The 15,240-nt window shown below is 36.7% G+C and overlaps 3 protein-coding genes across 3 annotated transcripts; 1 reads left to right on the top strand and 2 right to left on the bottom strand.

Moving 5' to 3' along the window:
• Positions 1-1,183: 1,183 nt before the first annotated feature.
• LOC126596934 (uncharacterized) lies at positions 1,184-4,711 on the top strand. Its single transcript, XM_050263644.1, has 2 exons — positions 1,184-2,420; positions 4,370-4,711. The coding sequence occupies exons 1-2, from the start codon at positions 1,308-1,310 to the stop codon at positions 4,526-4,528; spliced, it is 1,272 nt and encodes a 423-aa protein (XP_050119601.1). The 5' UTR covers positions 1,184-1,307; the 3' UTR covers positions 4,529-4,711.
• Positions 4,712-7,266: 2,555 nt separating this feature from the next.
• Positions 7,267-9,413, bottom strand: LOC126596774 (uncharacterized). Its single transcript, XM_050263439.1, has 3 exons — positions 8,492-9,413; positions 8,102-8,302; positions 7,267-7,547 (listed from the first exon to the last, which is right to left on the bottom strand). Exons 1-3 carry the CDS (start codon positions 8,600-8,602, stop codon positions 7,512-7,514), a joined length of 348 nt encoding a protein of 115 aa, XP_050119396.1. The 5' UTR covers positions 8,603-9,413; the 3' UTR covers positions 7,267-7,511.
• A 166-nt stretch (positions 9,414-9,579) lies between these two features.
• Positions 9,580-14,258, bottom strand: LOC126596773 (RNA-binding KH domain-containing protein PEPPER-like). Its single transcript, XM_050263438.1, has 6 exons — positions 13,729-14,258; positions 12,311-12,557; positions 11,535-11,683; positions 11,122-11,451; positions 10,384-10,578; positions 9,580-10,054 (listed from the first exon to the last, which is right to left on the bottom strand). The coding sequence occupies exons 1-6, from the start codon at positions 14,116-14,118 to the stop codon at positions 9,869-9,871; spliced, it is 1,497 nt and encodes a 498-aa protein (XP_050119395.1). The 5' UTR covers positions 14,119-14,258; the 3' UTR covers positions 9,580-9,868.
• Positions 14,259-15,240: the final 982 nt, after the last annotated feature.

Genomic DNA, 15,240 nt, shown 5'->3' with positions numbered 1-15,240 from the left:
CAGGATATTGAAGTGATGCAAACCGATCCCAAACAACCTTGCCGACCTCTACACGACGTCATTGCTGAAGTCAACCTTCTAGAAGCTTGTCCGAGGAATTGGTATGCCTAACTATCATATGCAAATGTTTGTAGTTCTCATTTGGAAGTTATGTCAAACTCAGGGGGAGTATCTAGAAGTATATTCACTTGATCTTAATATACTCATTTTCCCTACGATTAGGAGCATTTTTCCTACTAGGTTTTTGCTACCTAACTAGGTTTTAACAAGGCACCCATCCTGGGCTGATCATACCCTTGTGAGCTCTTCTATTTGCGTCCAAAAGACGTATAATTTTGACTTAATGCAACTTCCCACTTTTCTCCTTAGTCTATGGGTTTTCTCCCACCTTGGGTTTTACCATAGCAAGGTTTAATGAGTTTTACTTTTTATGCATTCTTCCGTTGATTTGAGACTCGCATTTGCTCATTGTGCCGACGACTTCATCAATTATACTGACTTCATCAAGGTTTAATGAGTTTTACTTTTTATGCATTCTTCCGTTGATTTGAGACTCGCATTTGCTCATTGTGCCGACGACTTCATCAATTATACTTACTTCATCACTAAAGACTTGATGCGCCATTTATTTGAGTATTTACACACTCAAAGGAGAGTGTTGCAGTCCTATTAGATTAGGAATGTGATTGTGTAAATCCTAGTAGATATGGGAATGTATCTTATATTCCTATTAGGAGTTGATCACCTATTAAATGTTGTAATCCTAAAGGGAAAGGTTTTTACTTATCCTACTACTATAAATAAAAGCAGAATGGGATGGAATAGAACACACCTACAATTACACATCTCTCTATCTCTCTACTATTGCCGCACCTTCGCTCTCTCTAGCCTCCATAAGTGTTCAGTAAATTATGCATACAATAATTTTAATTTTGCACATGATCGATTTATCTTATTTATGCAAGATTAAGAAATTATCTCATTTTGGTATATTTTCAAAAAATTATATGGAAAACTAATGAAAATGGCTTGAAAACTTTTGAGTTTTAATGATAAGGACAAAATAAAGGATAAAATGAATAGTATCATATTTGACTTTTTAGTGTAAAAATGTGATTTTTCGTTAGAGTGAACGGAGTTTTTTTTTGTTAAAACTCCCAAAATTATATATGAAACGCCACCTCGCTTCCAGAAAAGGACTCAAGATGTTCTGATGACAAGCAGAGGTAGAACCCTAATTTTGTAGAAAGAAAAATTCCAAATTTTCTGAAATTCTGAGTATACTTTCTTTCGTCTTCTCGCTCGCTATGGAATCTCTGCTTGCCAACTACGCCTCTTCCGACGAAGAAGAAGATCAACAGCAGCAGCAACCGCCACCAAAACGCACAGCTTTACCCCCAAAACCCAGCTCTCAACTTTCCTCCACTTCCTCTCTCTTTTCTTCTCTACCCAAATCCAAACCCCAAAATCCCTCTTTCTTCCAATCCCTTCCCAAACCAAAACAAACCCTAATTCCAAAATCCCAAAATCTTGGCGATGACGATGAAGACCCAATTGATTCAATCCCCACCTCAAAACCCTCCTCGGTTTTCTCATCGCTTCCTCCGCCGAAATCCCGAAATCCAATACAACCCATCACCAATCTCTCGTCATCCGATCAAAACCCTAGAAAGATTGTCCAATTCAATCCTCCAATCAACTCATATAAGTACGATGAAGACGAAGAAGACGATGAGGAAAAAGAAACGCGGCGCCGAAAAGCGTCTGAATCCTCGGTCCAGAAGTTGTCTGCGAAGTCATTTTTGTCGTCCTTATCGGCGCCAAGGTACTCCTCCACATTGGGTGCATCCGCTGGTTTGGGTTCGGGTTCGGGTTCGAGCAGGAGAGCCATTGTTGAAACGGAATCGGTTGGTTCGAGAGTGGAGAGCGGTGCGGGGGTGGAGCAGAACGTAGAAAGTCATGAGAAGTTCCAATCAAATAGTGAGCAAAGTGCGGTTAACTATGAAGGGTATGGTGGTTCTGAGAATTACCAATCTACTATTGATCAAAATGCAGTTAATTATGAAAGCTATGGTGGTTACGAGGGTTACCAATCTGGTATTGATCGACATGTGGATGCTGGGGTTCAGCTACATGCAGGAGTTAGTGGTAGTGATCCTTCGAATTACGGCAATTATGATGGTTATGGGGGTTATGTTGGTTATGAGCAGCAGTATGGGAATGATTGGGTTGGTGGGTCGGGAACTGTGGTGCCAACCATCCCCGCTACTGGTGTAAGTGAGATTAAAGTTGGTAAAAAGAGGGGGAGGAATGAGGTGCCAACTGAAATAATTGAGGTTAAGCAGGACGAGTTGATGAAGAATCGGCCAAGAGAGGACCAGGCTAAGTTAACAGGAATTGCCTTTGGGCCTTCTTATCAGGTATCAACACAATGTTCTTGTTTCTTTTAGTGTTTATCAATGGAAAGTGATTTATATATTTTGACTTCTGCATTAACACCATGTTTTTCATTTATAATTTGAGAGCTCAAGGAATTGTGTTGCTAAATTTTAATGCATAGTGAAACTGTTAGCGGTACGTTTTTATTGCAATGCTATGAATTTGAGAGACGGTGCAAGTTCCGTTTCATGTATAATTTCTCTTTTTTGTATATCAGAGTCTGCATGCACTACTCTTCTATCCCATAACCTTGTTGTTTAACGACCTTTTCATGCCATTTTACCAAACGCTTATCATTGCCACTTAGTACTACGGTCTAGTGGTATTCCTCTTCACTAGTAAGTGAGAGGTTTTAGGTTCGATTCTTTCGAAAGGCGAATTTGAACCACATTATTGCTAGCCCATTGTCAGGCTAAAGCCCACCCCCCCTCCCTTTAGTGTAGATAATATCGATTGTTCAAAAAAACAAATGCTTATCATTAAGCTGGTGTAATGAAGTCAATGAAATTAGATTTGACAAGGAAGGGTTCTACGTTGTAAATAATTGATTCTTGGAACTTGAGTTTGTTGAATTCTGAAGGGTAATAGCAATTGATGTTTTAACACCTAAAACCTAAAGTACTATTTTAAACTCTGCGTTACAGTTTATTATTAAATTTGTCAAAATGATATAGATTAGCCATTTGATATTGCATTGGGAAACCCTATATTTTTCCAATGCATAATGTTACTCATACAGTATTAAGCATCAGGTAGGACTGTAGGATCAAGGATAGAGTTGGAGCCTGGAGGTTTAGGTTTTTTCTTTGTGCAGTAAGACTATGAAGAAAAAAGAGATTTGAGTTAAAGGAAACTGACACAACCAGCCATCCAAAGCATGGCCTAAGATAGTACATAGAAGCTTTGCACCTGGGAATCCATTCTCTCATAAGAGGACGCTTCTCAGAAATTTGACAAGGAAAAGGTGCCTGTAGTTATGACGCTTAAGTATTTTCCTTGGAAGGAAGAACTGAACTATGGATAGTCGACTTTCTTTTAGAACTATTCTAGTTTAGAGTTGTAATGGCTGATGTCTTCTGCCAAACTTATAGAGCATGAGTTGGACATTGTAGAAATTGAGTCCATAGGTGGACATAAGTTTTCACTAGTTGTCCTTTCTTAACCATTCTCGAACTGCAAGTACTAGGGAGGACTCTTTCCCGACTAGATTGACTTTGAATTGTCTAAAACGACCACATATAGTAATTTTGTTTGTCAGTAGTGTTTGATAAAAAAAATTAAAATCCTTAACCTAGTTCCTTATGGATATGTTTCCAAACATCATGACGAATTTTGATATATCCTTTCGGTCATGTTTTAATTGGAGTGGGCTATGCATGTCATTGATTCCCTTAGATTGGCAGCAATGAGAATATGGTGTCAGCAGGTAGGATAGTGTTTAGATGAAAATATTGTCATAGGCTGTTTGTGTGAGAATTTTATGTTTTATGTTGCCATAAAATATGGACTTAATTCTCTTGTTAGTTGTTTTTTGAATGTTTTGTCATTTTTCTTGGTTCATGTTCATTGAATACTTGGTTCATTGCTTCATTGTTTTTCTTTCTCTTTCTCTCTGTTTTTAATCTTTTGGTTTTTATTTTTGAACTAAATTGAGCTCCTAGTACATCTTATGCATATTACATAGTAACTCTATGTATTGTTTTTAACTATTAAACAGAGAAGTAGAATAATTGTGTACGGTTGAAACTCAGAACCGACTTTAAATAAGAAATCATTCTACTTCAACCACACTTTATGCAATTTCCATTTTGCAAGAAAGGAAGTCCTAAGTCACTGTTCTCTTTGTTTGTCCTTGCCAGTAACTAGACGGTGCTTTGCTATGGTTATGTATTTATGCATTGACTGATATAATTAAATTTGTTACTTTCAGCCTGTTTCTACAAAAGCGAAGCCTACAAAGCTGCATAAGAGGAAGCATCAGATTGGTTCTCTATACTTTGATATGAAGCAGAAGGAGATGGAACTCGCAGAGCGGCGTTCAAGAGGCTTCCTGACTAAAGCTGAAACACATGCCAAGTATGGATGGTGATCCGGGGGTGATTCTTTATCCTGTTGTACCCTGAATCTTTTATTTGAAATAGTGACGTCGAAAACATGAAATTATCTCTTTTACGTGTTTGCTCGAAGTTGTGTTGCTTCTTAAGATTTGTATCTATCATGAAAATATAATCATTCTTGCATTGAGTGAGAATTTGGCATCTGGATTTGTTTATTATGGGGAGCTATTGAATGTTAGGCAGCTTTCGGATATTATGAGTGTCGGTAACTTGTGAAGGAATCCTCCCACCGAAGATTGCACCGTATGTACACAACATTGAGTACACAAATGTTGAGCAGCTCAGTGGCAACATCCTTGTAGCTAACTTTGTTTTTCTTTGAAGGTTCTCCGTTCAGAATTCGGATCCAGTGCTGGTTTCTCGAACTCGTTTGTGCGTGTGCGCTCGCGCTTGTGTTCTGTGTTCATGGTAGGAACCAACCAAATAAAAAGAACAAGTCTGTTGAGAAACCAGCACTGGATACAAATTCCAAATGGAGAACCTTCTAAGAAAAACAGAGTTGGCTACAAGGATGTAGACCTGGCAGTTTCTGACACGACATGAAAACGACACGAAAATAATAGGTTTCGGGTCAACACGATAACTTATCGGATCATTATCGGATGATTCGTTAAGAATGGGTTCTTAACGGGTATACATACGGGTAACACGTGGGTAACCCGTTTCCACCCATTAAGAAAAAATTTATTTTGATAATTTTAAAGTTTAATTACTAAAAGATTTATTATAAAATACAATAGTCATATTAATATATACAATATATTCTATATTAAATATATAGTTTTGTATTATTATTCTATATAAGTTTTTTTTTTTTTTAAGTTTTAGTCATTATTTATTTTTATTATGAGAGTTCCTTATTATCATTACTAGGATAAATTTTACTTAACATGTTGTCAAAAATTAAAATAAACTAATATAGTATTTGTATAGACAAGAACTAGGAAGACATACATACAAGTATGAAAAATGTGAAAAAATATATAAACACTCGTGATTCATTATTATTTCTCCACGAGTAAATAATGGTTACACTTACATTATCATTTAAATTTTTAAAATCCTCCAAACCTTCATGAATAATGTTTTTTATTTGAGGGAAAAATTAATAATAATTATTGTAGAAGTGTAAAAAATGTAAAAAAAATATACAATCACTCATAGTGACCAACTTTACAACTTTCATGAAGGGGTCAGCTTCGAAATCCAACACTATAATTCATAAAACTTAAATTTATATTTAACCGTCGATTACCATTTACGCTTTATTCTTCTTACTGAATTTCATTTTTTAAATTTTCTTTTTTGAAAACATGATCATCTGGTGGATGTAAGAAGATGAACGATTTAGATCTTTGATATCACGTTTCGATATTTACAGTTAATTGAAATATAAGTCGATGTTATGTAGTTTGTAGAAACTTTATAAACATCAAGCAATATTTTCTCTAACCGTAAAATTCTGAATATAATATCAACGATTCAAACCGTTTATTTTCCTGCATTCTCTAATAGATCAAGTTTTCAAAAAAGAAAATCTGAAAAAACAAAATTTGATGAGAACAATGAAGCGTAAATGTAAATTTTGATCTATGATTTATATGATTATAGTGGTGAATTTCGAAGTTAAGCTCTTCATGAAAGTTGTAAAATTTGTCATTATGAGCGTTTATATATTTTTTCTATGTTTTTTTACACTTCTACATTAATTAAAAAACTATTAAAGACTTTAGGTAAGTGAAAATATACTTAAAAGAAAAATGCATTTTTATGTTTTGGATATGACAATATGGTATGTATATACTTATTTAGTATTATATTTTTCATTTGATCATTTATTGGTTGAAAATATATTTTCCTTAATGGGTAACCGGTCGGGTCATATTACCTGTTAATATTATCGGGTCGGGTCATTTTACCCGTTTATTTTAACGGGTGTTACACGACACGACTCATTAAGATATCGGGTATGACACGAAAACGACACGAATATGGAAAACACGACACGAATGCTAGGTCTACAAAGATGTTGCCACTGAGAACTCTCGTACAACTTGTTATTGGAATTATCAAAGTTTATCAGGAACCAATGACAAATAGTCTTGTATTCCTGTAAACACACAAGAATGTAGGCTATTTTCCATGAAGTCGGTTGCTAAACAATATATTTACAAATAATTCAATATTAATTGTAACACAAATAAGTAAATGGTTGATTGTCCTGGTTGCTAGGGTCTTCCTCTCCTACCCACTGTATACCGAGTTCAAACCATTCTTCCTTCCCCTAGTTGTATAATATTGCTTGTAATAAATATTGTAACACATAGACAAGGAATTGAAATATTACCTATGACAGACTTTATGAGCATTACTCGAAGAAATTAACTTGGCTCCTCAACGAATGAGGAGGATTTCCTCCTCAATATACTACGCGACTGATTTAACGAAAAATTTCATACTTATGATCAAAACCGTTCCTGTTATAAATCACTTGTAAAAGTTCATCTTTGCAAAAAATGGATAAAATATGAGATCATCTAGTTATCGAACAATATAAAAATAGATTGATGAAATTTGGTATAAAATTACTAACCTTCTATCTATCTGCTATAGTTAATTGATTAAACGACCTTAATTTTAATTGATTTTGTTGTAGAGGTTATCTTTATATAGTGATCTATATACCATTATAAGTAGGAAGTTCCGTGAGTTGACCAACAAATTTTTGTATATTTCAATAATAGTGACTTAGACTTTACTAAAAATTTGCACTCTTTCAAGAGTATGTTTCAACAATACAATTTTAGTTTCATAGCTGTTTCTGATCTGAATCACAGTTTTAGTTTCATCAGAGAATACAATCAAACACGAAGACTACTCTTTCATCTAAAACAAGAAGATTGCAACTGAGGGATACAAGGCCATTTGCCAGCATCAGCTGAAGAACAGTTGTGATCAAAATGTTGAGCCGTTGAACCCGAAGAAGGACCTCTGAACGAGCAGAATATAAACACATTAGTAATTAATCATCATCAGATAATATTTGTTTTAATCGAACTATCAGATGAAATACTGTCCAACTAATCAGGTCAGACTCAAATACGAATCAATGTATTGAAATGGCTTTTAACTTACCTACCTTAGCTAAGTGTAATTTCACTACGACAAAAGAAAATAGACGAGTTAATTTGGTAAAGCGTAGCATAACTGGTCCCTTTGAAGTCTGGGGGTTTTGCGCTACAACAAAGCTTCTTGGAGAAATGTTGTAACTGGCTTTGTGAGAAATGGCATCTCCTCCTCCCCCATTAGTGTACTGGGGGAGGGGGGAGGCATTACTATTTATTCTTCTTTTGTTTTGATTCGGGGAAGGAGAAGCACAGTAATAATGGAATTATGCGTGGGTGTGGAGATAAATTGCTCTACCACAAGAAGAAGAAGTCCCACGAGTAATTTATGATGTTATGCAATACGAAGATTACACAAAACTAGTAGAGTGCAGGTGCAAAATTCAGGCAAACGAATACAAAACAAGTAAATAGGCTCACCTCAACGTCATAAAATTTGATATAGAAGCGGGAGCTATCAATGGAGAGCTTAGTTTCGAGAATTTCAGCAATGGTTGAACTCAGTTTTCCGTTAACACCTGGTCCAATGCCCCCAATGGAGATCAATTCTCCATACGCAGCAGGCTCTTCCGTGCCAGCAAATGCAATCGGCACAGACCCGTTGAGCAAAATCATCACATACTGAAGAACAGGGAAACCAAAACAGAAACATAAATACCCAATGATACTGTAAGCCACCAATACAATATAGAATTGCATGGGAAACAAGATATTACTGTTCATTCAGTACTTTCGTCGAACACTTTATGTGCATGCCAACAGCAAGATAAAAAAGGATGAGAGAGAGAGAGAGAGAGAGAGAGACTTAACGGACTCGGGTTTGCCAATGATCTTAGAAACGGCTTTGGTGGCGTCCTTGAGGATGTCAGAGGCCACAACTCCGTCCACCGGCAAGTTGGTAAACAGATTCAACGTCGGCATTCTTGTCAGATTTGAGAGAAGGAGAACAAACAAGGCGTTTCTTATTAGAATCAAAGAAATACAGAAACCGGGTGGTTTTAAAAAAACGCAGCTTGTAACCTTGTAGATAAGTCTATCTATTTATTCTACGCTGTTGAGGAATCACGTCCTTGTCAATTTTGCTACCCCACCACTTTATTTATTTATTTATTTATTTATTTATTGAAATTCCTCCTCAACAAAAATACTTATTTAATGGTTCTTCATTTCAACGGCACGGCATTCGCATATACTGCCGGCCTTTCATCCTGTGTCAATGATATGACATGTAAGTTGACTCTAAGAGTCAAAGGCCACCAAAGAACTCTTGTGATCCTGCTGCTAAAATTCGGTTCCTGAGCTTTCTTAATGATATTTTTGGTTGAGCTATACGGGATCATACGGTTGCTCTTCTTTTTTTTTTCTTTTCTTTTTTTGTTTTTTCTCAGAGCGTGGGTTCAGCATGCTGCTTCCAAAGGCTTTTCCCCCAAGGTCCAAGAAGTAATAGAGGACAAAACAGCTGACTTGTCTCAAGAGCCTAAAAGTATCTGTTGAAATAGGGTTCTGTGGGGTTCCCTTTCTCTAGTATTACTGCTTACTTACATCCACCATCTTTTTAAACACATCAAAACAGCTGAGTCCTTTAAATCAACCATCTCTTCATTCGGTTTCTCCGATACCATACATTTTAAAGTAGAGTTCAATTGTAATATATTTTTATTCTCACAATTGTATTCTTTCTTTATTTTAATAAATATTACTATTTGGTCTCATCCCATACATACATGAAGACAAGTAGAGAATATCCACAACAGGATTCCTCTTTCTTTTTTTCTTTTTTTTTTCTTTCTTTTTTTTATATTTTTTTTTTTGTGGAGTTCTTAATTTCTTACTGGCCTAGAATGATGCTTATATTCAAGAACATGATTACAAATCCAAAGTTTGATCAAACTCAAAAAAAAGGAAACAAAAAATAATAATTAAAATGCTCGTTTAACTTCCAAATTAATGAACAAACTCACAAACCAACACCAAAACCACTACTATTTCGTTACAGTCTTCTATATCCCTTTCAACCTTAGTTACCCTGGAAAGCTACCAACAGATCAAATCTGATGATCCAGATAACAAAACAGGACCCTGACCCCTTCTGGCAACTTTATAAATACTACCTCCAACATTAATATTTCTCTGATTATATTCATTTGGAAAAAGTAGAAAACCCACCATTAGTCCTTACCAATTAATTCAAAGCCTGAACGTGCTGTAGCCTCCTCCTAGACCAGACGATCCATAACTGCCGCCATAGGGTTGTGAGGGTAGTGACGATGATGGGTATGATGGAGCACCTAACTGAGAGTAGGATGACCTCAATCCAGTATCCATCACGCCATAGTTACTTGTAACTGGTTCCTTCCGACTGTTTATAACCTCCTAAAACCACACACAAGAAAAGATAACCAAGTGTCTACAATTTCCAAACCATGAATCACTCCCTATTGAAATTACATATTATTCAATGTTTTTAACTTGCCAAATATTCAACCCTGCCAGCATGCTAATATGCAATATTTTTTCCCTAATGAAATGTTTTAATACCAATCGGTAAACTACCACCTTCTGTAACTTAAACATGGTAATTCATTTTTCATTATCTCAGAGTCGTAACAGGTCTTTATTAAACAAACAAACAAAAAAGTGTTTGTTTCCGCTCCTTGCCCCCTCCTTGATATTTGAAAAGAAATGCTCATTGGTAAGCATACCTGAATCAATTGTTGAGCCATCTGAACCTGTGACGAGGTGCCTTTTATTTCTACGGTAATTTCATCAGGTAGTCCCCTACTCTCTTGCACAGTTAAAATGGCTCCGCTACTACGACGAATGAATGCAATATTCGACCCTTCAACCCCAATAATGTCCTCAGCATAAGATAGAGGAATTTGCATTGTTTGTGCAATCTGATTGTAGAATGCAACAGATAAAATATTACTACCAAGAAAGTATAAATAGAGAACGGAAGTACAAGAATTTAAACAGAATATTCCTCTTTCTACATAGCCCTATTTGCACTTAATTTTTTTTCTTAACGAACAATCAGAGTATAAATGCAGAAATTGACCCACGTAACACAGGCCTGATGCAATCTGATACACTCTAGTTTTCCAATTAAAGACAAATTCATACATCAAGAAATTTTTCCTCAAATGGAAGAGTCAGTAAGTAAGACATACATACAGCCTATGCATATCCTCATATTTATAGTTATAAACAAGACATGTATTCCTACTGTTGCCAAGTAAATAAAGGTCTAGACAGTAAAGGATCCCCCAGCATCCTTATAAGGAAGCAAAATATACAACACTGTTGACCCCGTAATTTAAATAAAAGTTACAGCAAAGTTAGACCATCCTTGTGTGTATGCATGCTGTGAAGACCCAAATAAGCTCATTACATGGAAGTACGAAGTTGAGATAAAATGTCAAACAGTTAGAACAACTAACCTGAGTAACAACAGGAGCACCAGGACGACCAATTCCTGAAGAACGAAAAGAACCAAGATCTTGTCCATAAATAGACCCTTGTCCGTAAACAGAAGTGTCTTGTCCATAAATAGGAGGATCTTTTCCATATATTGAAGGATCTTTTCCATAAAGTGAAATTCCAGCGGAAGGGAGTTGTGATTCCAATTGAGTTTCACGATCAAGAAACAAAGACTCCCTCTTTGCTGAAAGAGAATAATTAGTGCCAACTCCAGTTTGAGAAGCAGTATGCAGCAATGACTTGTCAGCCCAGGTAGTATCGGGTTGGCGCTCTTGTGAGATTGTCGCATACTAAAGATGCACAATCTAGTAATTAATACACAGCAATACAAAGAAATGAAAATACAGCAGACATCAGTGGGAAATAAGCTTACAGTCTTCTCAAAAAGTGGAATAACACTATGATCAACCAAGAACTTCCTCAGGTGAGCCACTACCGTTTCTACAGCTTTGAGAACCTTTAAAGCTTCTCCCTGCAATTCAACAATCCTCTCATCTGCGGCAGCATAGAATGGAACCTCCTCTGCACGAATAAAAATAAGGTATTGGAGAATGAAGAAAGGAAGAAAGGGAATAGACACTAGTTTCATAAATAAGGATCTGAATACACTGAATAACATGACAGAGCATTTCTAAAAGGGACAACGAATATGACCAAGGCTTGTTTTTCAAAAATGCAGCTATATTAATTTTTTGACAAGTATAAGCATCATGCATTCTGAAGTTGAAGGACTCTAACATGGAAAACGGATCCACAACTCAGACGCAGGAAAGACAAAGGGAGAAGAATTTAAACTCCACGCCATACTAGGAATAATAATATACTTATCTTCACTAGCATGATCACCAAACTTATAAATTACCAACGGAAAAGCTAAGTCAGTATAAGGAGCACAGAAGTAACTCGAAATAAAGAAAACAAATACGGAAACTTAATTATCATTTTAGGTCTAATTTCCAATAAGTAAGCCCTTCGCTCAGTTGTTCATTGTATAACCAATCTAACCACTTCAGTTATAAATCATAAAAACAGCAAAGAAACACACTATCCTTAGAATTGGGGAAAAGGTGATGAAATAGGCAGATATTTTCAACCATTGGTATTTTACTGAATAAAGAAAAGTTGTATCATGTAACAATAAGAACATACCTCCAGACAATACTCGCACAGACGATCCAGTACTCTCTTGTATAGATTTGATTAATGATCCTTGTTTTCCAATTAAATTAATTGCTTGGGTAGATGCTACCAACAACCGGATGGAACAGAATGCAACTCCAGCAGCACCAGACCCCTCACTCTCAGATAATCCAGAGACACGTTTGAATATTCTTATTACAGCATCCATTGCAGGGGAAAGAGGTGCCTCTGGCTCTTCCCTTCCAGAGATCAGCACCTAAAAAGAAATGTATATTAGAAAGATTGTAGCATAGAATGATATCACGATAAACAGTTTATGGTTCAGTGGCCTCACACACTGATAGATCACAAGCAAGTAGAAAGAAGCTTCACAGCCAGTAAGATAGTGATGAACCACTTTGAGATTAAGACTAAAAAGGAAATATAAAATACAGAACCACAGATTGGTTCAAGTATGCAAGAAAAAGGTGATATTTGGAAATCTAATCAGCACTAATGGGTCTTGATATAACTTTGTGATGTTGATACCCATGGAAACTTTGTTAGGAAGGTATCAAATCTTATAAATACCAATTAAACAATGCGTAAAAACAAAGATTTAGTCTTGTAACTAGATAGTTATAAAACTTCTCGACAGTTACTCGTCTTATAGTATAGCCCTTACTATGTTTTGAGTGTTTGAATAAAACCACAAGCCCGGTGCAAAAGAGTTCACATTATAATAGGACATCTTGACATAGCAGAATACCAGATACTTATTGTCACATTATAATAGGTCATCTTGACTTAGCAGAATACCAGATACTTATTGTCATTCTCATCTTATGCCCCACTCACAAATTAAGCGATTTGAGTACAACTCTGAGATGGATGCAAAGGACTTTGCCTAGCAACGAGTCATCTTCAGATAGCAGAAAACTCAACACTGATCAAGTCTCGTTTCAGATTTGAGATTCTCTTATATCTTCATTTCTTTAAAAATTCGAGAAAGTTACTGATCTTATGCACATTACTAACACATTGAATGATAGAACAAAACTATGAGCCAGGTGCAATAGCCTTTTCTAAGCAATAACACCTATGAACCAAATGCTAGAATTAAACTAAATTTACTTTTAGGGTTTCTGTTACCTCGTGACAGATTCAACTAAATTCCCAAAATCCAAATTCAAATTTTCAATCTTTACTCTTCCCACCCACTTATTAGCAACAACAAAGCCTAATTAGAGACCCTGAATTATCATTGTGCCACAATTAAACAGAGGATAACACAAGGGAAGCCGAAAATTACAAACCCTAGGGTTCAACGCAACCATAAAACCAGTTTAAACGCAACCATAAAACCAGTATAAACGCGGCACTTTGGAGCAAATTACGAGAACACGAAAAAGCTAACCCTGGAAAGGAAGAAATCGAGGAAAACTCACGATGCGATCAGGATTTCCAACGGCGCCGTCGAGGACTCGAATGCGAGCTCGGGTCTCCTCACACATCTTCTTAATGAGCTCGCCTTTGCGGCCGATAATGCTACCGACCTTCAGAACCGGCACAATTAGCCGAAACACACAGTCCCCGGGCCAACCCGGCCATCGTTTATCGGCTACTGAGGTGGCATCGTTGCCGACATTCGTTGCGGTTGTGACAGCCCCGGCGTCCGATACGGGTTCGGGATTTTGGTTCGGATTGTTATCGGTTGTTGTTGTTGGGTAGGACTCGGGCGCTGTAATTGGGGCGGTGGTGATTTCGGATGTGAGTGGTTGCGCGTCGGCTTTCGCAGCCTTGGCGGAGCCGTTCTCGGTGGGTTGGGCGGTGGCCATGCTAGGGTTAGGGTAAAAGGTTTAATTGGACAGTGATGCCTGAAAACGGAAGGGGGTGGTTTTGTTGGTGGTGTTGCAGCTGTATGTCTGCAAAAGGAAAGAGAGAAATTATTAGGTAATCCTGTGCTTCATTCGTGGTATTCCCATTTAAGATTTGATGTATTCACATCAATAAATTAAGAGCGTCCCTAAAAGCAAGTCCACCCCTAAGGACTTTGTGCCAGCACCTAGCGCATTTATCCACTTAAGTGAACAGTAATAGACTCCATTGAACAGTAATAGGCCAAAGCATCTCCACCCCTAACAAAAAATAGCCTAGTCAATTTTATTAAAATATTTTTTTTTATTATAAAATAATAATTTTATTTTTAATTTCTGAATTTATAAAAAAATAAAATAATAATAATAATAATAATAATAATAATAATAATATCTAAAATTTATTAAAAAGTTTATGTATTTTTTAAAAGTGAATTCTTAATTTATTGGGGGAAAAAACGTGGACCGTTGATCTGTGATCGGACGGTCCAGTTTAAAAGTGAAATTCAATTTTTTTTTACCGTTGAAAATCCAACGGTCTAGAATAACTAGCCGTTGGAAATCCAACGGCTGAAAGTGCGCCACGTGGCCGAGCCCCAGTTGTGGTCTGAGTGCGCCTGCGCGATGGCCCCGCCGCCTGATTTCTTGTCTCTTACGCGCACCCACGCGAGCGTGAAGGCCACGCGCCAATGCATAAAAACAAACAGGCCAGTCCCTTGGTCAGTCAAAAATGGGCTGGGCTAGAGACTGGCATGGGCTGGGTGCCAGTCAATTGGGTCAGCTGGAGCAAATTCACTGGTCCTGGCTTATTTTTTCGGCTGGGTGCTGGGCAAAAAGTCCTCCAGTGGACTTGCTCTAAAGAAAATTTTTATTGTAACTGGAACATACACGTATTTTTATATAAATAGAGGAAAGTTTTATTTTTTTAAGTTATTAACTTTTTAACACACATATCTCATTATTTGTATAGTGACACATGGTGTACCATCTTATATTTCGATCATACTAAAAAATCTCTCCCTTTACGGGAGCTTTTTCCTGTTACTACATTTCAAGCCTTAGTAAAAAATTTCATTCCAAATG

The sequence above is a fragment of the Malus sylvestris genome, chromosome 13, assembly GCF_916048215.2.
Source record: "Malus sylvestris chromosome 13, drMalSylv7.2, whole genome shotgun sequence".
In the NCBI taxonomy this organism is placed as follows: Eukaryota; Viridiplantae; Streptophyta; class Magnoliopsida; order Rosales; family Rosaceae; genus Malus; species Malus sylvestris.
The sequence above is the reverse complement of the archived record's forward strand: the minus strand, read 5'-3'. Positions and strand labels throughout refer to the sequence as shown.